The sequence below is a fragment of the Astatotilapia calliptera genome, chromosome 22 (genome assembly GCF_964374335.1).
Source record: "Astatotilapia calliptera chromosome 22, fAstCal68.1, whole genome shotgun sequence".
Taxonomy (NCBI): domain Eukaryota; kingdom Metazoa; phylum Chordata; class Actinopteri; order Cichliformes; family Cichlidae; genus Astatotilapia; species Astatotilapia calliptera.
The window spans coordinates 21,033,372-21,057,056 of record NC_137442.1 but is presented as its reverse complement, the minus strand read 5'-3'; the positions used below and the strand labels follow the sequence as shown (position 1 = coordinate 21,057,056).

At 42.2% G+C, this 23,685-nt stretch overlaps 1 protein-coding gene across 1 annotated transcript; it reads right to left on the bottom strand.

Annotated features, from left to right (window-relative positions):
* Positions 1 to 5,428: 5,428 nt before the first annotated feature.
* col1a2 (collagen, type I, alpha 2) lies at positions 5,429 to 23,433 on the bottom strand. Its single transcript, XM_080296065.1, has 50 exons — positions 23,233 to 23,433; positions 22,603 to 22,604; positions 20,316 to 20,351; positions 19,846 to 19,929; positions 19,260 to 19,316; positions 19,001 to 19,045; positions 18,856 to 18,909; positions 18,711 to 18,764; positions 18,527 to 18,580; positions 18,375 to 18,428; positions 17,787 to 17,840; positions 17,605 to 17,649; positions 17,340 to 17,438; positions 17,085 to 17,138; positions 16,706 to 16,804; positions 16,456 to 16,500; positions 16,232 to 16,330; positions 16,052 to 16,105; positions 15,842 to 15,949; positions 15,687 to 15,740; positions 15,498 to 15,596; positions 15,000 to 15,053; positions 14,800 to 14,898; positions 14,639 to 14,692; positions 14,490 to 14,543; positions 14,334 to 14,387; positions 14,160 to 14,213; positions 14,036 to 14,080; positions 13,702 to 13,800; positions 13,299 to 13,406; positions 13,143 to 13,196; positions 12,967 to 13,020; positions 12,177 to 12,230; positions 11,986 to 12,039; positions 11,781 to 11,888; positions 11,496 to 11,549; positions 9,948 to 10,001; positions 9,682 to 9,843; positions 9,428 to 9,535; positions 9,010 to 9,117; positions 8,776 to 8,829; positions 8,543 to 8,650; positions 8,388 to 8,441; positions 8,194 to 8,301; positions 7,962 to 8,015; positions 7,629 to 7,736; positions 7,251 to 7,497; positions 6,939 to 7,123; positions 6,609 to 6,851; positions 5,429 to 6,498 (listed from the first exon to the last, which is right to left on the bottom strand). Exons 1-50 carry the CDS (start codon positions 23,300 to 23,302, stop codon positions 6,352 to 6,354), a joined length of 4,059 nt encoding a protein of 1,352 aa, XP_080152191.1. The 5' UTR covers positions 23,303 to 23,433; the 3' UTR covers positions 5,429 to 6,351.
* Between the last annotated feature and the right edge of the window lie 252 nt (positions 23,434 to 23,685).

Sequence of the window (23,685 nt, the reverse complement as noted above, 5' to 3'; positions counted from 1 at the left end):
GCATTTACTGGATATTGTTTTATAGTGACATTATACAGGAAAACTCTGTCATTCAACAAGGTTGAAATACCACAGAGATCACTCCCTCAGCTACATTAGTTTCTTAATCTTTTAGACGCCTGTTGAAGGCCAAATGGTTTGTTTCAGATTTCACTAATGAAAGAACTCTTCGTTTTGTGCCTTGAAAATATGTCGCTGAGATAATCACAATTGTAGCTGAACTAATAAACTACACAAAGGATGCTTCTTCACCCAAGGGCAGGAAGACGCTGCCTTATCTTGGTCTGTACTGGTTTAAACTGATAAATCTGCTGTCTCATGAATTTTACCCTCTATATAAACTGTTGTACTTGTGAATAAAGTTGAGTCACTTTGGGAAGACAATCTAAAGCAGTCTCTGTTTTCTTGTTCTCCCAAGCTGCTCCCGAGCTGCTCGTACTAACACGCTGAATGGCATGCTTGAATATTACATGAGAATATATTTGACTGTGTTACAGACTAAGGGACATTCTCTGCTGATAGGTGAAGGTACATTCTCTGCTGATAGACGTCCACGCCTCGGAGGAAGCCGATCCACGGAGTAGGCCCTGGAAACAGTTTCCTTCAGTATACATGCAGCTTCAGGTTCACTTTGAATTTGTTCCACTGCACATTTCCTATCTCTGAATCTCATGGACAGAACAACAAAGGAGACAAAACTGGCCCAACAACAGTTTTCTTTTCTTTCCACCCATCCATTCTCTTCCGCTTATCCTTATCAGAGTTGTGGGCCGTCCCAGACAGGTCGCCAATTTGATGCACAGCCATAGCTGGACTGGCCATCGGGCATACCGGGCATTTGCCCGGTGGGACGATGGGTTTTTTGTTTTTTTTCCGTAACGGTATAAACACTGAAAGGTGGTGGATTGGCCAGATGCTGGGAGATGTGTAAAAATAACTCAATTGTTTGGTGGTGGCTATCGCGGAGCTTCCACAGATTCAGTAACATTAGCAAGTGGTGGAGGCCAGCAGATGCAACACGCTGGCAGGTGGATGACAGAAAGGCAGAAGGAGCAGAGACCTGAGACGGTAAACTGAACTTCAGGTAAGAATGACCTGCAGTCTATCTGGGTCAGATATAAACCAAGTTTAGGTGGAGTTTATTTTCGTTATGCTGACTTTTAACAGTCAGTTACAATAACTTGTACTGTGTACTAACTAGCATGACAGAGTTTATATACAGCTGGGCGGGTGCTTTGATGTTACTGATGTTAAACTTGTTTTATCTTATTTTATTTATAAGGTTAGTTATTAGAGTTTCCAACCGTCCCGTAAAAAACGGAATCGTCTCGTATTCAGAGAAAATATTACGGGTTTCGTATTGAGGTGAAAAGGAACACAGTTTGTCCTGTACTTCAGCTACAATGAAAAAGACACAAAGCTGGAGTTATTCTGTCTTTGCTGCACAGCTGCCTCTTCTTCATTCATTCTCCCCCCTCCCTCTCCTGTTTCTACTTCAATCATGAAACTGATCAATGATCAGCTGATCGGCTTTTCTCTCTTGTTTGTTTATCGCCCACTTTGCGTCAGAAACATAAAACCAGCGGAGGTCGCGTTAAACAATAGCAGCACATTTAAGCTTTATCAGCTGTTGTTAGAATTTATTTAATATTAATTTCTAGTATCAGCTGATGTTTGCTGGAGTCACAGCTGTAAAAGCTGCTGGTCATGATATGTGGTGAGAGGGAAACATGAAGATGAAACCAGGAGATGTCCTTACTGGATCATCAGAGCTGAACAGGTGATGGAGAAACAGGTTTACCTTTTAGGTGACATGAATGAGTTGAAGGGAAGTTAGGAACTGTTTCTGAGACACAAATAACACCAGGATCCTTTTTTTATGTAGCTGACAGCTGGTAACTGTGCAGGGGCGGGTCTAGCAAAGTTTTGCCAGGGGCCAGGTAGGGCATTAACAGGGAAAGGGGGGCACAAAGAAATACTTTTCTTTTTTATTCTCATTTAAAATGTCTCGCTTTTAACAAATAATTATCTGAATCTTACGTTTTCATCTGATGTAAAATGTATAGAAATCCATTATTGTACATAGTAATTTTTTTTAGGGTCCCATCATAATTTCTTCAGAAGTAGCTAAGTACTGTATATGATTCCAGTATTTTCCCACATTTTCTAGATACTGTACCAGTACTGGGTGTAAAATCCCATCAAAAAGTCAATTAGTTTTATTCTTTCTCACCTGTCTTTCTATCTCCTTTCACTTTTTAAAGGTTGCCATGTTAGAAAAAATATTTTGCCCTGCCATGCTGTTTATTGATGTGGCAAATGAATGGTTTATGAAAATATATCTAAATCTGTCATCAGTAATCAGTAATGATCATGTCTCACCTCTAGTCTTCTCTGTCTTAATTTCAGGTTTTCACCATGTGTAGATAGTTCAGGAGGTTAACTCGACCAAGCAGTCTACTTTCGGGTACTGTTTAGAATACCACAATAGGAGGATGGTGTAGGTTTAAGTTTAAGATACATATATACCAACAAGACAGTGTACATCACTGTGACAACAGCGTTTGTTTTCATTCAAAGGATTTATGGTTTTTCCTATAATACCTGGTGGGCCGGTCTCTAGTCAAAATGCCCGGGCCGATTTTTTGTCCCAGTCCAGCCCTGTGCACAGCTAAGTTTTTGGGGTTTTTTGTTTCTTTTTTCTTTGTTTGCTTTTTGTTGTTGTCTTTTTGCTCCAACGATTATCTACACAGCTCTCTGTGCAGCTCTGTTAAATGCCTGCCACAGCATTTCAGTCAGGTTGAAGTCTGGACTTTTGACCGGGCAGTTGCAACACAACATTTTTTTAAAATTCTTTTTCAGCCATTCTGCTGTAGATTTGCTCCTGTGCTTTGGGGGTCACTGGCTTTTTGTATGTCCCACGTTTGGCCAGGCTTCAGATGTCAGACAGATGGCTTCATATTTGACTCTAGAATACTTTGGCATACAGAGGAATTCACAATCAACTTAATGCCTCCAAGTTGCCCAGACTGTCCTCAGCTGACTCACCCGTCTCTCTCTCCCTCTTTTTGCGATCTCTTTCCGTCCTCAGTTGACATGAGTGTGGGGAATGTTGCGTGCTATGCTGCAGAGGCGGCGCATCGCTGGGATCTCTGCCCTACTAATCACGCACCGGGAAGACATTCCTGATTTACCTGCTGTTGAGCTGATTGGGGCGTGACTTTAAGAGGGCGCTGTTTTTCCTCAGTTGACACCAGCATGCAGTAAACAAGCTCGGCTCCTGTAATACTCACATGCAATCTATTGCTGTTGCTCTACTTGTCTTCGCCTCCTCTATCCTGACGCCTGTTGCTGACGCCTTCAACCCCCTGAGGGACCGACTAAAAGAAAGACTCTTTTAATAAAACATCCTTTAGTCTTACATTGTGCTCTGCATTTATGTCCAGGGGTCCACAACAAGCTTAATGCTGTGTCTGCAAAACAAGCCCAGATCATCACCCCTCCACCACCATGCTTAACAGCTGGTATGACTGGGCTGTTGGATTATGCATTATAACCATGATCTTGTATGTCCAAAGGAAATGGCTCCGGATGTCTGGTTTTGCAAACTTAATCCATTCTGTTGGTACCCTTCAAAGAAACCATGCTTGAATATCTCTGAGCATTGTGCAGCCTGCCCTTGGGGTGAATTTGCTGGGACTTCTGCTCCTGGGAAGATTTCAGCATTGTATTGTCACACAGCTAATCGGTCCAGACCTGCAAACCGCCTAAAGTTGTGCCTTTATAGAGGAGCTCACACTTGCTGATGATCATGTAATCAAGTGGTTTTGATTAGCAACACTTGACTGCTGCTACACTCTTAACTCCTTTGGAAGTAGGAAGGGTGTACTTAGCGTTTCACCACACTGAATAGATTCGTGTGAAAACTTTCTTCTTCTTCTTTCTATAATTTCAGCTTACTTTATATTTTAATAAACATCTCAGTGGTTTGATTGTCTCGGGATTTAATCATCTATCTGTAATATAACATTTACTACATAAACTGGTATATAAATAAAGTGGGACATTAAATAAAGTAGAAGAAACATTACAGAATCCTGAACTGACATAGAAGTGTTAAGCATGTTAAGAAGACCTGGAAAGTAAATGAACTTTTATTTTCTTAAAATGATGATTACACAACTTTACGTTGTGTAATCATCATTTGTTTGGACGTCAGCATGACATCTAAAGGACCCATAGCCTGATTTCTGTACTGTTAATAATCAATTGTATGCATAAAAGATTGGATAATGTATAAATCATACTCTTCTGTCTAATTTCCCATGCACCCATCAGAGTTGTTGTAGTTTTATATTTTCTAATTAGTATTCTTTTTCTTTTTCTTTTGTTTTGACTTTTTGTTTTAATTCAGTTTAGTCTCAGTGAGTTTCCAGAGCGGATATTCTTGTTTCAATTTAGTTTTTGTTGTTTGAAATGTTTAGTTTCAGTTGTTAGTTTCAGTGTCAGTTTTAGTTTTTATTTGTTATTACAATATTGAGTCCATGTGTCAAAGCCAGACTGGGGAAAATTAATAAAGGTATTGCAGTAAAAACATATAACTTTTTGAAAGCAGTTAAGTCTTAGTTTGTTGTAGTATTGTAGATATCCAGAGTCTTTCAATGACTCATTTATTTTATTTAGTTTTAGTCAGATTTTCAAGTTCACAAAATTGTTTAATTGGTTTTATTTCCCCCCCCCCCCCAAAGTCTAGTTTTTAGTTTTATTTTTGTTCAGTAAAATGTTTTTTCCACATCTGATTTTAGTTTTTAGTTTAAATTTAGTTAACTATAATAACCTTGCCACCTGCAGGTATTTAAAGTGTCCTTACCCGTGTACGTGTGGACGTAGCCTAAATGAACTGGACATGAAGAAGATACTCTCGTAAATGCACGCCACACTGCCTTCTAGTGGTTGCAGAAGGTGTTGCAGCTGATCTCATATGCCATCACCCTGAGTGAAACACCTATTTATCTCCAGAACTGCCGTATTCTTAACTGAGACTGACTTATGACTATGTTCACGCATGACTGCAAGCCTTGAATCCAAATCACAGAGATTTATTTGGATGCAAAAGCTGTATTATGCAAGGAAAAAAAGCAACATGAGAGGATGCATATTTACAAGGAACAATGCACTTTAGTAATCACACATTGGCATGGACAGTGTAAACAGAAATTTACTGTACATTAAAATTGAATGTACCGTTGGAAAGCAAGGTAAAAAAAAAGGTGGGGGATGTGAATGAGGACACTGCTGTGCTTCCACAATAGGAAGATGTTTAAAGTCAGTGATGATATGTAAATCATCAGCCAAACTAGAACCAAAGTACAGTGACACACCTTCATCGGTGTCCTTAAAACACGAAAGCACTTAAGTCACTGCGTAGTGTGTTTTGGAACATTGGACATGCTTTATTTCAGAACTTTTCACAATTTATTTAAACATCTCACATATACAAAATAGGTACAATAGACTTTGTTGTGTCATTTTTTGAGAGAGAGGCCGCCTTAAAAAAACCATTCAGAACGAGATGAATTATGTGCTGTCAGAATGAACACTGGGTGTGGGATTGGAAGAGTGAAAAAGCCTGAAGGAAAAAAAAACAAACAAACAAAGAAAAATAAAATCTAGAAAAAAAGAAAACAAAAGAATAAAAACCCAAACAAGACATCAGGTTTAGACTCATTCCACCTGCTTAGAATGGAGGAATATCAGGGGAAGATTGCAAGACTCCTTAAAGGTCAATACAAAATAATACAGTTAAAAAAGTGGTTTGCTCCACAGCTGCATATTAGCACCATAGATCTTTGCTTCAAGTAACCGAGCACCTTCCGATACGGGACAAAGCTTGAAGCATTAGAAATCATAACATCTCGGTTGTGGACCCAGGTTTTGGTAATAGTATTTTCTTTAGGTACAGGCATGAGGTAGTTTAAACCTTTTTTCATGGAAATTGTGGTTTTAAACCTCCTCTTTGGAAGATATACAAAGACCACAAAGTGATGCATACTTTCAGCGTTTTTATTACACTTCTTTTATTTTTTACAAAAGGATGACATGATGTCCCACAACAAGGTGTATTCCCGCGTCCCTTTGGGTTGCTGTATTTATTTTGCATTGCACCAACGCTCCGATCAGTCCGTTCAGTCCTCTCCGATAGTTGCCCATCGTAAGCAAGTGGATGCGCAGAGAGAAATCAGCATTCAGTATAAAAAAAAAAAACGAACACAGATAGAAGGGCAGAGATTTTGTTTTTTTTTTTCGTTCTTCCTCTCTTTTTTTTCCGGTGTTAATTTATCATGAGTCTATTTATTTGAAACAGACTGGGCCAATGTCCAAACCAAACTCCTGATCAGCTCTACCAATGTCCAAAGGTGCAATGTCGAGGATGGGGAGGCGAGATGGTTTATTTGTTCTGTACTCGATCACTGTCTTGCTCCACTCACCAGTGTGTGTCTGCAGGAGTAAATCGGAGGAAAAGAGAGGTTGAGTATTGGAGCAGAGGTTTAACAACACAAGTCACAAAGCTGCGAAGCAGACTGAAACGTAACAGCAATGCTACTCACAGTGCAGCCGTCCTCTAGCACGGAGAAGGTGAAGCGGCTGTTGCCCTCAGCTCTCAGCTCCACATCGTTGGAGCCCTGGAGTACCACGGCCTTCTTCAGGCTGCCGCTCTCACCGTCCATGTAGGCAACGCTGTTCTTGCAGTGGTAGGTGATGTTCTGGCTGGCCTGGTTGGACAGCAGGCGCATGAAGGCCAGCTGGGTGGCCATGCTCTGGGGGCTGAGGGTCTCATCGTTGTAGGTGAACTGCAGGAAGGAAAGAACCAGTGAGTGTTTCCTGTAGAGGTTAAGCTTGTTTTCATTTCACATGATGCAAGTTGCCTGCTCTCTCACCTCAGTGCCACCGTTGATGGTCTCACCGAACCAGACGTGCTTCTTGTTCTCGGTGCTTCTGTACCAGTTCTTGCGGGCGATGCTCTCAGGGTGGGCGTAGATGCAGGTCTCACGGGTGGTGAAGTCGCAGAAGACCTTGATGGCATCGTTGGTGCAGCCCTGGTTGGGGTCGATCCAGTAGAATCCTTCAGGAAAAGCAGAGAGTCGCATTAACTGGAGTAGGTCAGTTACACGCATGGCCTCTGTAAATGCTTCAGAACATAGTAACAGTGGCACTTTGCTATTATTTTGAGGAGCTGAAGCCAAGCTTACCGCTGCTCCAGTCAGGGTGGCTGAGCTTGATGTCACGGCAGGTGCGGGCAGGGTTCTTCCTGGATCCCTCAGGGGTGAGCAGGTTCTCGATCTGAGTGTTGAGAGACTTGATGGTGGCATCAACCTCGTAGTCCTTGGCTCTCAGAGCAGGCTGGTCAGCTCTGTACTCATCATATCCTCCGGAGACATCGTATCCACCACCAGCAGGGCCGGGAGGTCCAGGCAGACCGGGAGGTCCGGGAGGACCCTAACATGGATAAGACAATGGAGTGATGTGTAAAGAACAGTTCTGTAATAGCACTAAACTGTCCAGGGTGCAAAATAAAAGTTGCAGTATTTAAGAAGGTGATGAAGCTGTTGATATAAAGGCAAACTTACCACTGGTCCGGTGTATCCATTGGGTCCACGAGGACCAGGAGCACCCATAGTACCATGGGCACCAGGTCTGCCATCCTTACCAACGGGTCCATGGGGTCCAGCAGGTCCCTAAAGAAATCACATCACACAAACATTTGTGGTTTTATTAATCTACAAATTAAAGGTGCTCTGTCAAAAATAGCAGGAGTGTATGTGGGTAGGAGTGGCTAGGAGCTAGGAGCTACATACACTTATTTCTCACTAACGGTGAAACTTTTCAATAGGGCATGCACAGATGATCTTCGATGCATGTAAAAGAAAAAAAAATAAGCAAGCTGCTGGGATTCTACTCACTCTGGGTCCAGAAGGTCCATGAGCTCCAGCAGCACCAGTGTCACCGGAAGGTCCCTGTGGTAAAAGAAAACACATCACTCAGTGGCATTTTAGTGACAACAAGTCTTTCCTCTCCGTGATTACATTGCCCTGCAAATGCTACTGGAATCTGTATTGAAGCATTGTTTATGAGCATAATGGGGCTGAGTATTCATACAGTTCTTGTGCATTATGCTGCTGTGCAGCCACTCACAGAAGGTCCAGGCATTCCCTGGAGACCAGGATGTCCACGCAGACCCTTCATGCCTCTCTCTCCCCTGTCTCCAGCAACTCCCTTCTCACCACGAGGTCCAGCAGGTCCCTACATTGAACAAAGACACAGGCATAAACATATTGTGGTGCATTCCTTTTGTAATTTCATTTGCTTTGCTAGTGTATTATACTTACAGGGGCACCTCTAGCTCCAGCGGGGCCAACAGCTCCAGAGGAACCTGATGGGCCCTAGGGACAGGAAAAAAAGTGAAACAAGCAGACGATTGTAGATAAAAGTACCCAGTAAACAATTTTGCTTATATTGGGAATTTAATGATTAGAATATTTACAGCCTCTCCACGGTTTCCAGGTCTGCCGGCAGCTCCAGTGGGTCCAGCAGGTCCAGGGGCACCAGCAAGTCCCATGGCGCCAGCAGATCCAGGCTCACCACGGTCTCCCTAAGCACGGTGGGTCACGGTGGAAGTTGGTTAATAAAACATAGTATATATATATATATATGTATATATGTGTGTGTGTGTGTTCTGTGCATGATAATGGCTTAAGGTACACGACAGGGCATTACCTTCAATCCAGCAGCACCAGGACGACCAGGAGGTCCATCGTTACCAGTGTTGCCCTGTGGATTGTAAAGAACAGAGAAGTTTATATAAAAGTTTAACAGGCTTACTATTTTAAAATGTTATGTGATTTTTTTTAAAGCAAATATATCACAGAAAATACAGAACACATAATTATATTATTTTAGCACTCTCTATAAATCATTCATAGATCGGTAGTAGGGGTTACAAGTCTTTACCTCACGTCCAGCCTCTCCCTGGGGTCCGGTCATACCAGGCAGGCCAATGTTGCCAGGGGCTCCACGGGCTCCAGGGGGACCAGCAGGTCCAACTCTACCAGGCTCTCCCTGGGATATGACACAGAGAAAATCAGTGGGTCAAAAATAGTCAACCAATAACATGGATGCTGTGTACGTTCAGACTTTTGGGGACGAGGGATCTTCCCATTATCAAAAGTGCATGTGGTCTTTCTGAGACATCCTCCAAAATGGAAATTATGGTCTGTCGTCTGGACTAGCACTGTTGTCCATGCATATTTAAAATTTGTTGTCCATGGTTTGAATTGACCAACACTTTCTGAATGATAATACACATTCAGTGGTTCATCAAACAGGTAATTTTTTTTTCGTGGTATAATCAGAACTAGTTTCTACTTACCACACCACCAGCAGCACCAGGTGTACCACGATCTCCTCTAGAACCAGGCAGACCAACGAATCCCTGAAGTCCAAGAGGACCAGAAGTTCCAGGAGCACCAGGAGGACCCTAAAATACATCATCAGTCACACATTTAAGAGCTGAGGATGCAGTTCTTAAGATCTATATATGCACATCAGCGGTATAAGCAAGGATGCCACTAAAGTGTCCTCAAAGTTTCAGTGCACCACAATTTCAAGAGGGCTATAACTTACAGGGGGGCCAGACTCTCCACTGGGTCCCTTCTCTCCAGCAAGACCAGATGGTCCAATCATTCCGGACTCTCCAGAAGGACCAGTGGGACCAGCATCACCACGGGGACCACGAGGTCCATCCTTACCAGAGGGACCAGCGGGGCCAGGGGGTCCAACAATACCCTGAGAGGGGAAGAGAAGGAACGAGGGGTCATGTCAAGTCAGTTTGTATGTTTGAGGTTATTACTAAAATGTAATTTATTAGTAAATGCAAAATCTATACTTACAACAGGACCAGCAGCACCAACTCTGCCGGCAGCACCAGGGAAACCAGTCAGACCCTGACCAGAAACACACACAGTGGTTAAGCAGAGGTCATTCAAAATGTTTGTTGTGTCTACGTTTGTGTGTGTAGATGGGCTGAGAGTTAAGACACGATACACATAGTTTTAGATCTGCACAAATACAAAATTCAATCAGCAGTTCTTCAAATCCATAAGATCCTTTGATGACATTATTTGCTGGTTGTCTAGAAACCTTTCTGAACTGAGCAGAAACTCGATGGAAATATTTGTTGTTGGTCTAAAATTCAAGATGGAAAATCTGTTAATATTTATCACCGCTTTTTCTCAAACACAGCGAGCAGGTTAGAACCCTGGGCATTATTTTTTTACAGTTATCTCAGTTTTGATTGTCATGTTAATAAGGTCACCAGGACTGCTTTCTGCCACCTAAATTGATCAAAAGTTAGAAAATACTTCTCTCAAACTGACTTTGAGGATATGATCCATTCATTCATATCAAACAGGTTAGACTGCTGTAACGCTCTATTTGCAGAACTGTCAGAATTATCAGTATAACTACTTATATTCGTTCAGAATGCAGCAGCCAGAGCCTTACATGTACACGCAAATGTGAACATAACACCCTAATGCTGAAGTCACTTTATTGGTTTCCAGTTTAACATGAAATTACCGTTTAAATCTATGAGTTCATAAAGCTCTTTGGTTTGGTCCTCCAACACATCTTTGACTTGTTTAGTGTCTATAAACCAGTCGTACCTCTCAGGTAATCTTTTAACTGGTCCCAGAATGAGATATAAATGAGTGCCGAGGTTGCTTTCAGTTAATGTGATGCTCTTCAAAAACAACCTGACCCCTGACCTGAGGTCAGTTACACCTGTGCCTGCATTCAAAAATGGACTAAAAACCTCTTACAGGCTTACACTTACACTGTATGAGTGTGTATGCTTGTGCGTGTGTGGATGCTAACTTATATTATATGTCTTTGTAGAATTAGTTTTATTGTTTTTATTTCCTTAAGTCATTCCAAAGATAAAATGATTTTTTGTGTTTTTATCTTTAATGTCAAGCAGATTGATTTTACATGTAGCGAATAGCGAAATGTGCTGTATGAATAAAATTGCCTTTGGTGTTACCATTAAAATACATTTGAGTGATTTAGAGGAAACACTGGAAAATGAACAGATCAAAAGCTGACAAAGTCTGCTAAGTTAAAACAGTGATACTGTGCGGTTATGTGCATAAATTTACACAAATGCACACAATATTGACTCACTAGTACAAACTAGTTCCTATTTGGGCTTATATTAAAAAATATAAACATTTTAAAAAGGGCAGTACAAGAAATAACTGATAAATGGCTTAATCTCATGTTTTAATGTTGCCTTTTTTTAAAGTTCCTAACAGTTTTGATTGGAACTCCTACTCACTGCATGCTATGGTTGCTTTTAAGCCCACGGAGTTAATGAGTGCATTCATGAGAGTGTCGTGTGTGGCTGGTAAAGCTGTTTATTTGTATGTTTGAATACTCACAGAAGGTCCATTGTCACCACGAGCACCAGGAGGTCCACCAGGGCCAGCAGGACCCTAGATACCGGAAGAAGAAATCAAAGTCAGTGTCATATCAAGACTGCTCCCCTCTAATCTATAAACATAAACAGTATTTTGAAATAGCTGTTGATTTTATCCCACTGTGAACACTCTCATAGATGCCTGGTAATGCTAAATCAGTGAAATCATGTTAGATCTCTCTCAATTTGTTTAGCTTTGCTGGATGCGTGTTTGTGTGTGTATATGTCCAGTGAAAGTGGTACTTACAGCAGGTCCAGACTGTCCAGCAGGTCCAGCGAGGCCAGAGGGGCCAACTTCTCCCTTTCCTCCTGAAGGTCCACGCTCTCCTCTTGCTCCAGGTTGACCATCAGCACCCTGTAGCAAGCGTGGTTGTGGTATGTAAGTATTGGCTCATCTTTATCTATTGAACATGACATGGGGAATGGGGTACTGAATTTCAAAATGGGCTTACAGGGGGGCCAGCGAATCCAGGACCTCCAGCGGGTCCAACCTCTCCACGTTCGCCCTGTGGACAACAAGCAGTGGGGTCAAAAAGACTGTTCAAACTAAAAGATGGAAGCTTGTGTTTTGCCAGGTTCTGCTATGAGATATTTAAACGCAAATGTAAGCTAGTGGAACAAGAAGTGATCAGCAGCTACTCACAGAGGGTCCACGAGGTCCAGCTGGGCCGGCAGGTCCGAAGGAACCACCCTCACCCTGGAGGAGAGAACAGGAAACATTTTATTAGCTTACAATTGTTCCAAGCATCCACTGACTTGTCACGCTCCATTATGTGGGAATATACTTCAATATGCCATATATTATAAGAATGCTCTAAATAGTCAGCATTTTCCTTCTTAAAGAATTTTGTTATTGTACTCTTGGCTCTGTTGGTTGTGTTTATAGAACAACATACACAAACACTCAGGAAAACAAATTTAAAAAATACTTGCAAATTCCTATATTTTGATTTAAATAAATATTTAAATGCCAGTAATAAATATGAATACTTGTTTTCTGCATTATTTTTAGGTTAACCACTGTCATCTTACATTTCATTGCAGGTTGCTCATTGCTGTTATTTTGCATAATAGCCATTAGATGGCGGTGTTGAGGTTCTAGCTTTAGTCATAACAGTGTTTCGGCTACTTAAAATTTCTGTTTTAGAGGGGTGGGACGTCCCACATAAAGGTACTGAGCAATAAAATTATGAAAGTGGTGTGAACGTCTGCAAATGGCTTTTTATTTAAGGTAACTGGTCCTACAGTGGATGAGTTATGTTCAATACTTTTGCTGGCATTCATTTTTTAAATACTGTAAAAATGAATTAAATATTAAAAAACCCCAATCAAACAAAGTTTGTTTGCATTATAGAATCTATATAATCTAAAAACATTAAATTTGGTGGTTTCTTTCTATTATTTATTTAATGGCAACTATTTTATCAACTTACCTTATCACCGTTGGCTCCAGTGGGTCCTGGAGGTCCAGCAGCTCCTTGCAGACCCTAGATTAAGTGAGGAGAGCACACTGAGATCAGGGTTATGACTGACACACTCAAATTGAGGAAATAAATGTGTAAAGTTTTTACATTAAGCATACTAACAAAGACGGGAGAGTTTTACTTACACGGGGACCATCTCTGCCAGGATTGCCATCAGGGCCTTTGTGTCCAGGCTCTCCCTTGGGAGAGGGGAAGAGGGTGTAAGACGCACAACAGCAAAGAAACAATACTCCCTCATTTACACCCATTTTATTTGCTGGTGGCAGATTTCTAGAACTTACCTTCTCTCCCTTGGGTCCAGGAGTACCAGCACCTCCACGCTCTCCGGGCATGCCACCAGCTCCCTGATGTCCAGGTGCACCAGCAGCTCCAGCAGGACCAGGCTCTCCCTGGAAACAAAGAGGATAAACTTGGGTTCATATCTGAACAACATAAATATTGATGTTTTCAATTTTCCAGCTATATACAGATTTTATTATCACATAATTCTTAATTTTTAAAGTTTCTCAGAGCTATCACTGCATAAACAGTGAGATTTTGATCAGTAAGCAATGCTGGAAATTGCTGTGAAAGTGCATTTTAAAGACCATTCCGTGACAGGCCAGAGAACGTCCATGAACTGTCAGGTTTCATGACATATGTTCAGAAGTTCCATCAATTTCTGTAAAAATAGAACTGTCTTACCTTGCCACCATCAGCTCCAGGGGTTCCAGCAGGTCCACGGGCTCCAATTGGTCCCTGAGGTCCAGCAGATCCAGCAGCACCAGGGTTACCACGCTCTCCCTGGAGAAACAGACATGCATATTTTAATTTGTGTTCTCTATATTTGATTCTGAGTATGTTTTTATAGCAATAGATTTAAAGGTTTGAAAAGCCTACAACATATTAAAGGGTCTTGATTCATTTAGTGCACATATACCTGGACACATATGCACTTTTGACAGGCTTTGCTACTGTGTAAAAATCCTATATTGCTGCATTTGTTTTGGAAAACAATGTCACTGACAGGTGATCTCACCTTGCCACCAGCAGCTCCAGCAGGTCCTGGCTCTCCTGGGATACCCTACAGAGGCATTTTTGTTTGGTTAGACGTGGACTTAAATTTTCAATAATGCTGCTTTTACAGTTTTCCAAATACTTACTCTGTCTCCAGGCTTGCCAGCCTCACCAGCATTTCCAGCGGGTCCAGGCAGACCCTGAAAATATCAAGACTCTACATCAGCTCCAATTGCATCAAAAATTTTAGCAATCAGCTTAAAATGGCTGTAAAATCATGCACCATTTTTCTATATTTAGAGAAAATTATGGATCCAAACCTGGAAGCCAGGAGCACCAGAAGGTCCCTGCTCTCCCTTCTCACCAGGTCCTCCCTGTAGAGAGAAAGAGACAAGTTATCAGAGTCGAAGACAAAGACAATGCAGTGGCTATTATTCATCAAGATCTACTCATGCGCTGCACATAAGATCACGCACAGCAGGTCCAGTAGCACCAGTGGCTCCATTGTTGCCATCAGGTCCAGGGGGTCCCTAGACACAAGGATAAAGAGAGTGATGCCTTTTAACTACTGAAGCCATTACCAAATTAAATTCAAGTTTTATATATTATAACATTTGTGACTTACTCTCAGTCCAGTGGGGCCAGTGGCTCCCCTCTCTCCAGGCTTGCCAGGCTCACCCTAAAACAAAAAGCAGTTAGTAAGTTAATAAGTACAGATTTAGGTTAACTTGAAAAACAAAGAAGGATATAGTTCCATGTTTAATTCTTGAAAAGAAAAAGGCTTACAGAAGGTCCTTTGGGTCCAGGGAAACCAATGTTTCCGGACAGGCCTCTAGGTCCACTTGGGCCTGGAGGTCCACTGCGGCCATCTTGTCCAGAAGGACCCTGGAGCGACAAACAAAGATTGCAGCAGGAAATTATATTTACTGTAAAAACAAAACAAAACAGTAGGAACAATAGATGAAATAAAATTGAGGTTTACTTACAGAAGGTCCCTCCTTTCCTGGGGGTCCGGAGCTTCCAGGGCTTCCTGGGAGACCCTGTGGAAAATAATAGCTGCCATGAATTTTCCATTAAAGTTTTCTTATGGAAATTTGCATAGAAAGTTCAGACTTTGCAACTACAACTTGATTAGGCAGGCAGGCATGATACTCTGAGTCTACACATTATGAGGTTTTTATAATCTTGTAAGGTGAAGCCCTGTGTTTTCTTTTTCTTTTAATCATGGACGTTTGTAAGTAAATTCTCAGTGAATATCCAGGGTTTTCATGTAAATCTAACACTTAATAATTTCTTACAAAATTAAGACTTGAAATGAAGACTTTCACTTTAGAAATTCAGAGTTTTTTCCATCTCCATATTAGCTCCATATTTTTTTTAAAACTACAACTGCCAAATATGCACTTGCACTTTGAGGTGTCTCTGTAACTTACTGAAACTGTGAATTATAACCTTCCAAGAACAGGATTTAGTAAAAAGCTCACCCTGAGACCAGCTGGGCCAGGCTCACCAGCACGGCCAGCATCTCCAGGGGGTCCACGAGGTCCAGCAGCACCAGAAGCACCACGGGCACCAGGCATACCCTATGAAAAGGGCAGATGAGACAAATTATGAGACTTAATGTTGCCTGTATTTCAAGCAAAAAAGAGTTTTTTTAATCATTGAATACTTACAACAGGGCCAGTTCTTCCCTCACCACCAGGCATGCCACGGCTGCCAGGAGCACCCTAAAGGAGACAAATAGAATTAATGGCTGATCCCAGTAAAATGTCTCCGGCTGTAGTACATTTATGGCTCAAACTATTAAAGATGACGGGCTGGAACTCACTCTAGCTCCACGGGCACCAGCAAGCCCAGTAGCACCGAGCTCACCAGTGGGTCCTCTCTTGCCCTCCTCACCCTGAGGTCCAGGGGCTCCCTGAGGTCCAGAGTTACCCTGAGGGAAACAACATAGCAAAACGGTCATTAAATGTGCAACAGAGAGGTTTTCAGATTTATTTGGATCAAATTCTAAATGATTATAAGGACATAAACTTACAGGTTCTCCTTTGGGACCAGTATCTCCCTTTATACCCTGAACACCAGGATCTCCCTAAAATAGACAGATAAACAGACACAGTTAATCAGAAGAGCAATCATCTGTGAACAATTATGACAGTACTGGGGCGTAAGGACAGAGAATGTTTCCAGGTGGCTATTTTGTTTCTTGTGTACTCACACCCAGGCCTCTAGGTCCAGCAGCACCCTGAGGTCCCTGTGGTCCGGGTCCTCCTCTTGGTCCAGGGAAGCCAGGAGCTCCGGCAACACCAGGGGTGCCCTAAACAGCAGGTATGGTCAACAGGTCAGCATAGCATCCTATTATATCAAACCATATCAAAATAAAGATAGCTTGGTGTGACCCTGGAAATTTGTATGCACTTTTGGCTCAAGTCAAATACTTACAGCAGCTCCCTTAGCTCCATTCAGGCCATTAGCACCAGGGTTACCCTGGAGAGAAAGACCAAGAAAACAAAGTCAAGTCATTTTATTTAAAGAAAACACATTTTCAACTGATCATGTTAACATGACACCAATCTTCCCTAAAATCATGACTAAATTATAGGAGTCAGAGTCAACTAAAAGACTAATAACAGAAACAGTGGTTACACGTGACCGGAGAGTGACCTTGATGGAAACAACCTTGTATACTTACAGAGGGACCAACGGGGCCAACAGCACCATTGGGTCCGGGCTCGCCTCTAGATCCCTGAGGTCCAGATGGGCCAGTAGCTCCCACGGGTCCGGTCTCTCCCTGTCAGCAGCACAAATACATCCACAATCAAACAGTGTGCCGATATTACCTAGTGGTTGTTGGTTTTATAGTTAAAGCAGCTTAAGCAGCATTAAGTATTTGTTTTGGTTTGCAGTACTAACAGTCAAAATTCCCCTGGGGGCTACTATATAAGAATATGTGATTGGGCAGGAGCTTGCAGGCACTGGTTGTACTTGTCCTATACAGCAATAAAAACTGCCTTTTTTCACCCTAATCGTGAACCTCTCTGAGAGGCAACAGGAAGTGGCATCACACTCACCTTGGGGCCGGGGCCACCGGGAAATCCTGGGGGTCCAGCAGCACCGAGGGGTCCCTGAATAAAGGAAAAGCAGGAACACATAATAAAGTCCAAAATTTAAGAATGAACCTTTTCTGACTTGGCAGGATGGCACATTACAGTATTCATCGTGATTTATATATGAAGACAGGCTGAAGTCCAATCAGGAAAAAGCATCTCAGTGGTATCTTCTCACTCTAACACCGATAAAGGGGTTATAAGTGTGTGTGTACTCACAGCAGGGCCAGTAGGTCCAACATTGCCATCAGCACCACGAGCACCAGCAGGGCCAGCAGGGCCGGGGCGGCCTCTCTCACCAGGAAGACCACGAGCTCCCTGAAGGCAAGACAGTTACCTACAATTATCACCTGTGCAGGTTTTTATACCACAGCATCATTATCATCCCATGAACATGATGCTGACTGACGCAAACAGTCACAAACATCCAAGTCAGATGTCTTTACTAAAATTTTTGTGCATGAAAGGTGAATCTCAAACTCACAGCCAGTCCAGGGCTTCCAGCAGCTCCATGAGCACCAGGCTCGCCCTATGGGAGGGAAAATGGTACGATGAGGAATGTGTCTAAACATTTTCAAATTTATCACTAATAATTAACTGGGAACTATTAAGAATTACAGTTTTTAGTTTTTGATACATTCATAGAGCAGCTAGTTGTCACCTTACCTTGGGGCCAGCACCACCGGGCTCTCCCTTGCGTCCATCCAGGCCAGTGTATCCCTGAAACACAGGAGCACAGTGATGAAGGCAGGTGAAGATATGAGAAATGTGATACAAATATAAATAAATATAACCGTTTAGATCAACATGTGAGAAGGATAATAGATTCAAATTGTAGTGCACTGCTCCAGAGATAAAACAGAACAAGGAAAAGAGTCCAACAGGGGTTATATTATAGGAGACATTAAAAAACGTCTTAAAAAAGCTATTTATAAAATCAAACATGGGTTATAGAAAGCGTTGCATCTGTCTCCATCCATCATAGGAAGGAAATGTTCAATACCTAACACCTTTCTGTGAAGCACTTTTGCAATCCTGTTATGTTAACAGGCTAAGAACTTCAAGGCATCCATTAGGAATTCAGGAGGTTAGGTCCATAATCACTCCCTGTGGAGGTAATTACAATGCAATTTCTAAGGAGCACAGGTGTGTCTCCACCTCCACTTTCTTCTTTTTAGCACTTTGTTTGAGCTCTCAGGTGTCCACAAAGGATCGGGTAAAGTTAAAGCAGAGGGAAAAAAAATCAGCACTCACTCTGTGTCCCTTCATTCCTGGAAGTCCAGGGGTTCCAGGGAATCCACGAGCACCCTGCAAATCAAACACAAAGAACATATTAAGTACTTCACATCTGCAAATCCATTTCTTGCTTATATCTGTTTGTGGTTATCGTGGTGCAAATCTCTTACCTGAGGGCCGGGGACACCTCTGTCTCCGGGCTTGCCAGGTCTGCCATTGTTACCCTGTGAATCAGTGAAATAGACTTTAGGCCACAACAAAGAACTACCGCAGCCACTCGCAAAATATTCACAGAAGAGTGGCAACAAAAATGATTTTGCATTTTGAACAGCAGTTACACTAATGTGTACGTACATCTTCTCCAGCTTTGCCAGGAGGTCCAGGAGGGCCACGAGGACCAACAGCGCCCTGGGAAAGAAAACCAGAGCATTAAGATCTCCAGGATGAACTTTTAAGTCGACATTGAAAGAAGTGTAAATGTTTAGGAGGATGATCTTACGGCCTGTCCGGGCTCTCCAGGCTCACCAGCGTGTCCTGTGTGTCCTTGAGGTCCCTGTTGAATGAGAGGAGATGCAGCATTTAGTCATAAAAATCTTTAAAAAGACAGTTGTATAGGTTTAATTTTCGCACATATTTATACTTACAGAAGCTCCAGGAGGTCCGGGAGGGCCTCTTGGTCCCATCAAACCCTGAAAAGAAGAAAAGAAGTAAACAATCAATCATCAGCTCTCAGTTAGACTGTCATTAAAACATTTTGTGGTGACTGAAATCAAAATTTAAACACGTGAAATACACGAAACTTTCCATGCACTGTAGTCATCCCAAATTATATATGTAAAAATATTAGTTTTTGTGACATATGGGCTAGTGTTGTTGTGTGGCAATGAAGAGAGGGGTCCTCACCATGGGTCCAGGGCCAGGATCAGGGCCTTTTACACCATCGTACTGAGCAGCAAAGTTCTGTTGAACAGAAGAAAGCACAGATTAATACTTATGTATGCATAATAAACACTTTTCTATAGCTAAAGGGCATTAAGACTAAAGTAATTTAGATTTCCAGTTCCAGTAGTTCCTGTAGTTCAAACTTGTCTCACAATCAGCAGCCACAGACTACTGCAAACATGCGCTTTATTCACCCGAAGAGTTTCTTAAAACACTAAAGTTACCACCGAGCAGCTTTATGGATTAAACACAGACAAAATGAGCAAAATGAGTGGTAACCAGGCATGTGGTATCTCTTTTTTTAAAATGCTTTGATCCAAAATGGATAAATGACAAAAAGGTCAAAGATTACAGGGTTAATTAAGGAGACAGAGAGGGGCAACCAGAGGTCAAAAAAATAAAAGAAGCTATACGCTTTTTACGGCTGGTTTCGTGTTTGTTTCCTATGAACGGCTTGTCATTTTTTCCTCAAAGATGCTTTATCAGCATTATTTAGAGCACATTTGCAGTAAACACCATCTACGCAGACTGTTTATTCTCTACTTACTCCTCCAAGTCCAGGGGGACCAGGGGGGCCAGCGGGGCCAGGAAGTCCGGGTAAACCATCTTTTCCATTTGGGCCGGGAGGACCCTGTAAAACAGAGATGACATGAGTTGGTAAACACTGTTATTATTGAACGATGAGCTGCTGAGATTTAAGGAGGCGACGCTTGTCTGTTTTTATCTCGCAAGCTCTTATTTTGAAAAAACGAAGGTGTTTTAAATTGTTAAAATAAATCAGTGAATAAGTCTGCCACACTGTCGTATCAAAGATATCAGAGGCATTCTCATATGTTACAATTAAGAAAAATAGTGCCATTGGAAATGTAAACAAAGGGGTGTGGCCTGCCAAGGTTAACAGGTCAGGTGACGTTGACAAAAACGTTGCCAAAGATGCCTCATGAGTGTAAATGATCAAATACTTCAGTGGCATGTTAGCGTGTTTATCACAGAGAGAGCAGTTTTGCATCTGCTTACCCGGTCACCTCGAGGTCCTTTCGCTCCTCCTGGACCCTGCGGCACAAAAGTCATTCAGTCAGACCAAAAACATGGAGCAGATGGCCTCAGTTTGTTACTTCAACAGCATTTCATTTCAAAACTATCCCCACACTAAAGCGGGCCACCGCTTCTGATCTGAAAACCAGATGCATGCAACCTGGACTTAAACTGTAATTTAAAACAATCTGGGATTTCTTGTATCCTCAGAGGCTAAGCAAGTCAAGAAAAATAAAGGGAAACAAAAGAAAACAGAAAAACTGAGTGATTGAACCAGTCATCATGAAGGTGGCATTTGAACTTTCCTAATATAAACTATGCTTCATGCATCTTAGACACAATCCAAACAAGCCAGAGGTCCAACATTATGCATTATTGCCTCGGTTAAGATAAATAGAAGATCTTTTCAGTCTTTTCAGGGTTCCATGCAACAATTTAATGAGCTGGCAATCCCATTCATTCAGATTATTGCCTTCTATTCTTGTGTGTGACTGTAACGAGGACTGGCCATTGTTCTAAAATAATGCAGCGTGCAGACGTGCTGTCACAGTGACATGTGAATCACGCTCGTGCAGATAAACTAATGTGAGAACCCAGGAGGACAATGTGCATGTGGTCAACATGCGCACATCAGAGATGCTGAGAGGCAACAAAATGAAACATTCAAAACCAGACTGGACAATCACTCAGGAGTATGAGCATGTTAGTCTATGGAACAGCTATCAAGTTACCGCAATCACACCACGCACAGTGGTGCCTGGACGTGGTGAAGCTGTAAACACCAAAAGCAGTGGGTGCTTAGTTTCAGGCAATCTCAGCTATGAGCAGAAGAATTCCCAAATTCAATCTTAAATCAGGATCAGAGGGAGACTCCAAACGGAGCCAAAGCCAGCTGTTATAGGGGCAAACCTCCCTCTCTGGTTCCTCACTGCTGTCCTCAGAAAAGGTCCTTTGTACCAGGCCCCATGGGTGCCTCAGCCCTGTGGTTTTAGCTTTCATTGACACAAACTTAAGCCAATAGGACCCTCACCTATTCATGGACAGGAAGGGAGAAAACTGCAAGAAATAACTGAGCTCAGGGTCTGAAATTCCTAACGGCACTCCTCTGCCATAGTTCAGATTGCTTGAATCGTTAAAAGACGACAGAGACCTTCATTCACGGGCATTTCAGAGATTGTGGAAGAAAAACGGAAAAAACTTTAAGGTATGTTGTTTTCATGGTAGCATGCAGGTGTACTAACCGCAACTGTGGCATTGTAGAGATGAGGATGAGGAGGGAGAGGCAGAAGAGAGGGGCAGGGAGAGAAAAAGGGAATACGCCGTTAGAACATAATAATAATTTTAGGGCAAAACCTGAAAAAGAAACAAAGCAGTTTTCATCTTCTACTTAATGCTTCATGGTTGAATCTGCCTAAGATCTTCGTATTAAAATGCTGAGTGTGTTATTTCAGGTTTAAAATATTCTGGAGACTGTGTTCAAGTCAGTACATTCAAAACTAGAAAAAGTGACTTTTCAAACAGTGCTTTTCTTTTTCGTTCACTGTGTCACACAGTCGGGGGCTTTTTACACTACGCTGATCGGGTGTGTCTGTAAATGCTGAGCAGACGCTTCTGTGCAGGCCTAAAATAAGCATCCTTCCTGCATGTTTTACTCGCTGCATAACATGTCTCAGCCTCTCTTAAAAGCGTAGCTGAGGGCCATGCCTGCACAGTTTGTGAATCACAGCAAACTTCGTCAAACTGTCGGTAATGAATGTGAATGTCATTGTTGGAGCATTCCACATGTTCGCGCTCCAGCTGCGAGCAAGCCTGGACAGGCCGCTTATGCCCTAGGGAAATGAATAGTTGGCCTGCTACAACATAGAAGACAAGACCAACATGATTTGTGATAAGAATGTATTAATTACTCCTGTCTTACTGCTTTTGCTGCAAAAATATTATAATGTGTGATTTTTCTCTGTTTTTTTAAAGGGTTGTTTAAAAACTGGTGACTTCATTCTTTAATGGTGCCTTGTGTTTTGCGTCTCTCTTCTGCACTGTGTTGCAGCTGCTCTCCACGACTCCGGACCAGCTGGTCACGGTTAGAGGTTGGCACAGCTGGGACCTCCCCGTGAACTCTAACACGTTATATCCTATCTGGACCACGAGGTGGCGCACTTGGCGGTTGAAAAGGGATGTGAGACTATTTATTTGTCCATTTCATGTAATATAATATTGCCAAATTTGTCATGATGTGTTACCTGTATAATCATCTTTTAATCTATAAAACCGCTGTATGTTAAATGTATGCTGAACTATACTGCCATTAACTGCAAGGTAGGCTGCTCAAAAAGTACTTTAAGAATCTAAATGTAATTATAAGAGAAAACGTGTCATCGTTTAGTGTCATTTCTGCTTTAGTTTTATAAATGGGGGTTGGAGATAACGCAGATGGTGGCGAGTAGATGTTTGCACCCATGACCACCAGGGGGAGACATTAGAGTTTCCTATAATAAAGCTCATTCCCTGGACGTCTGGATGGAACAATGTGTACAACGCCCCAACAAAAGCTTTTCATCCTATTCCTGAAAGAAAACCTACATTTCGACTCATTTCATTAACTTCACATGCATTACAACTAAAAAAAAACAAAACCTCTAGACGTTCCTCTTTTAAAGGAACAAAATTTTCTTTTCTCTCTCTCTCTCTTTCCCTTTACGGAAACTAATCAAATCATGATAACTGGGTCCTTGGAAAAAGTGAAGAATCCTCTGCATGAGCTCAATCCGTTGAGTTTTATTCAGCAGGGCTTAAAGCTGTCTTCGGCTTGACCTCGATGTAAGTCCCAAACAAAAGCCAAGATCCTCAAGAAAAAAAAATATCCATCACAGAAGAAAAAAGAGCAGATATTCAAACTTACATTGACATGATGCTAGGTATGAAGTTACTGCAAGCAGCAACAGAATCCGGGTATCCACAAAGCTGAGCATGTCTAAGCAGACATGCAGACTCCTTGTGCTGCTTGAGCCCCTGTTTTTAAACCACTTTCAGGCAGACATACAGTTGTGGTGACACGAGTAACTCCAAACTTAGCAGAAACCTGCTGCCGTGATGCTAGAATAATAAAGTCCCATCAGGCTTATTTATACGACAGGAGGGTCCCTGGTCTGCGTGTCAAAAGTCAGCCCACCGGCCAATGAGAGAAGAGAAACCCAATCTAACTTCCATCCCTCCGCAGCTCAGACTTAGTCATGTGGTGCTACATCTCCCTGCCTCCTCTCCACCAGAACCCGTTTGGCAACGCTTTGGCGATGATGACGAGTGCAACGTTTTAATTAGATCCATTCTCTTTGAGGACGTGGACAGCGTCGAG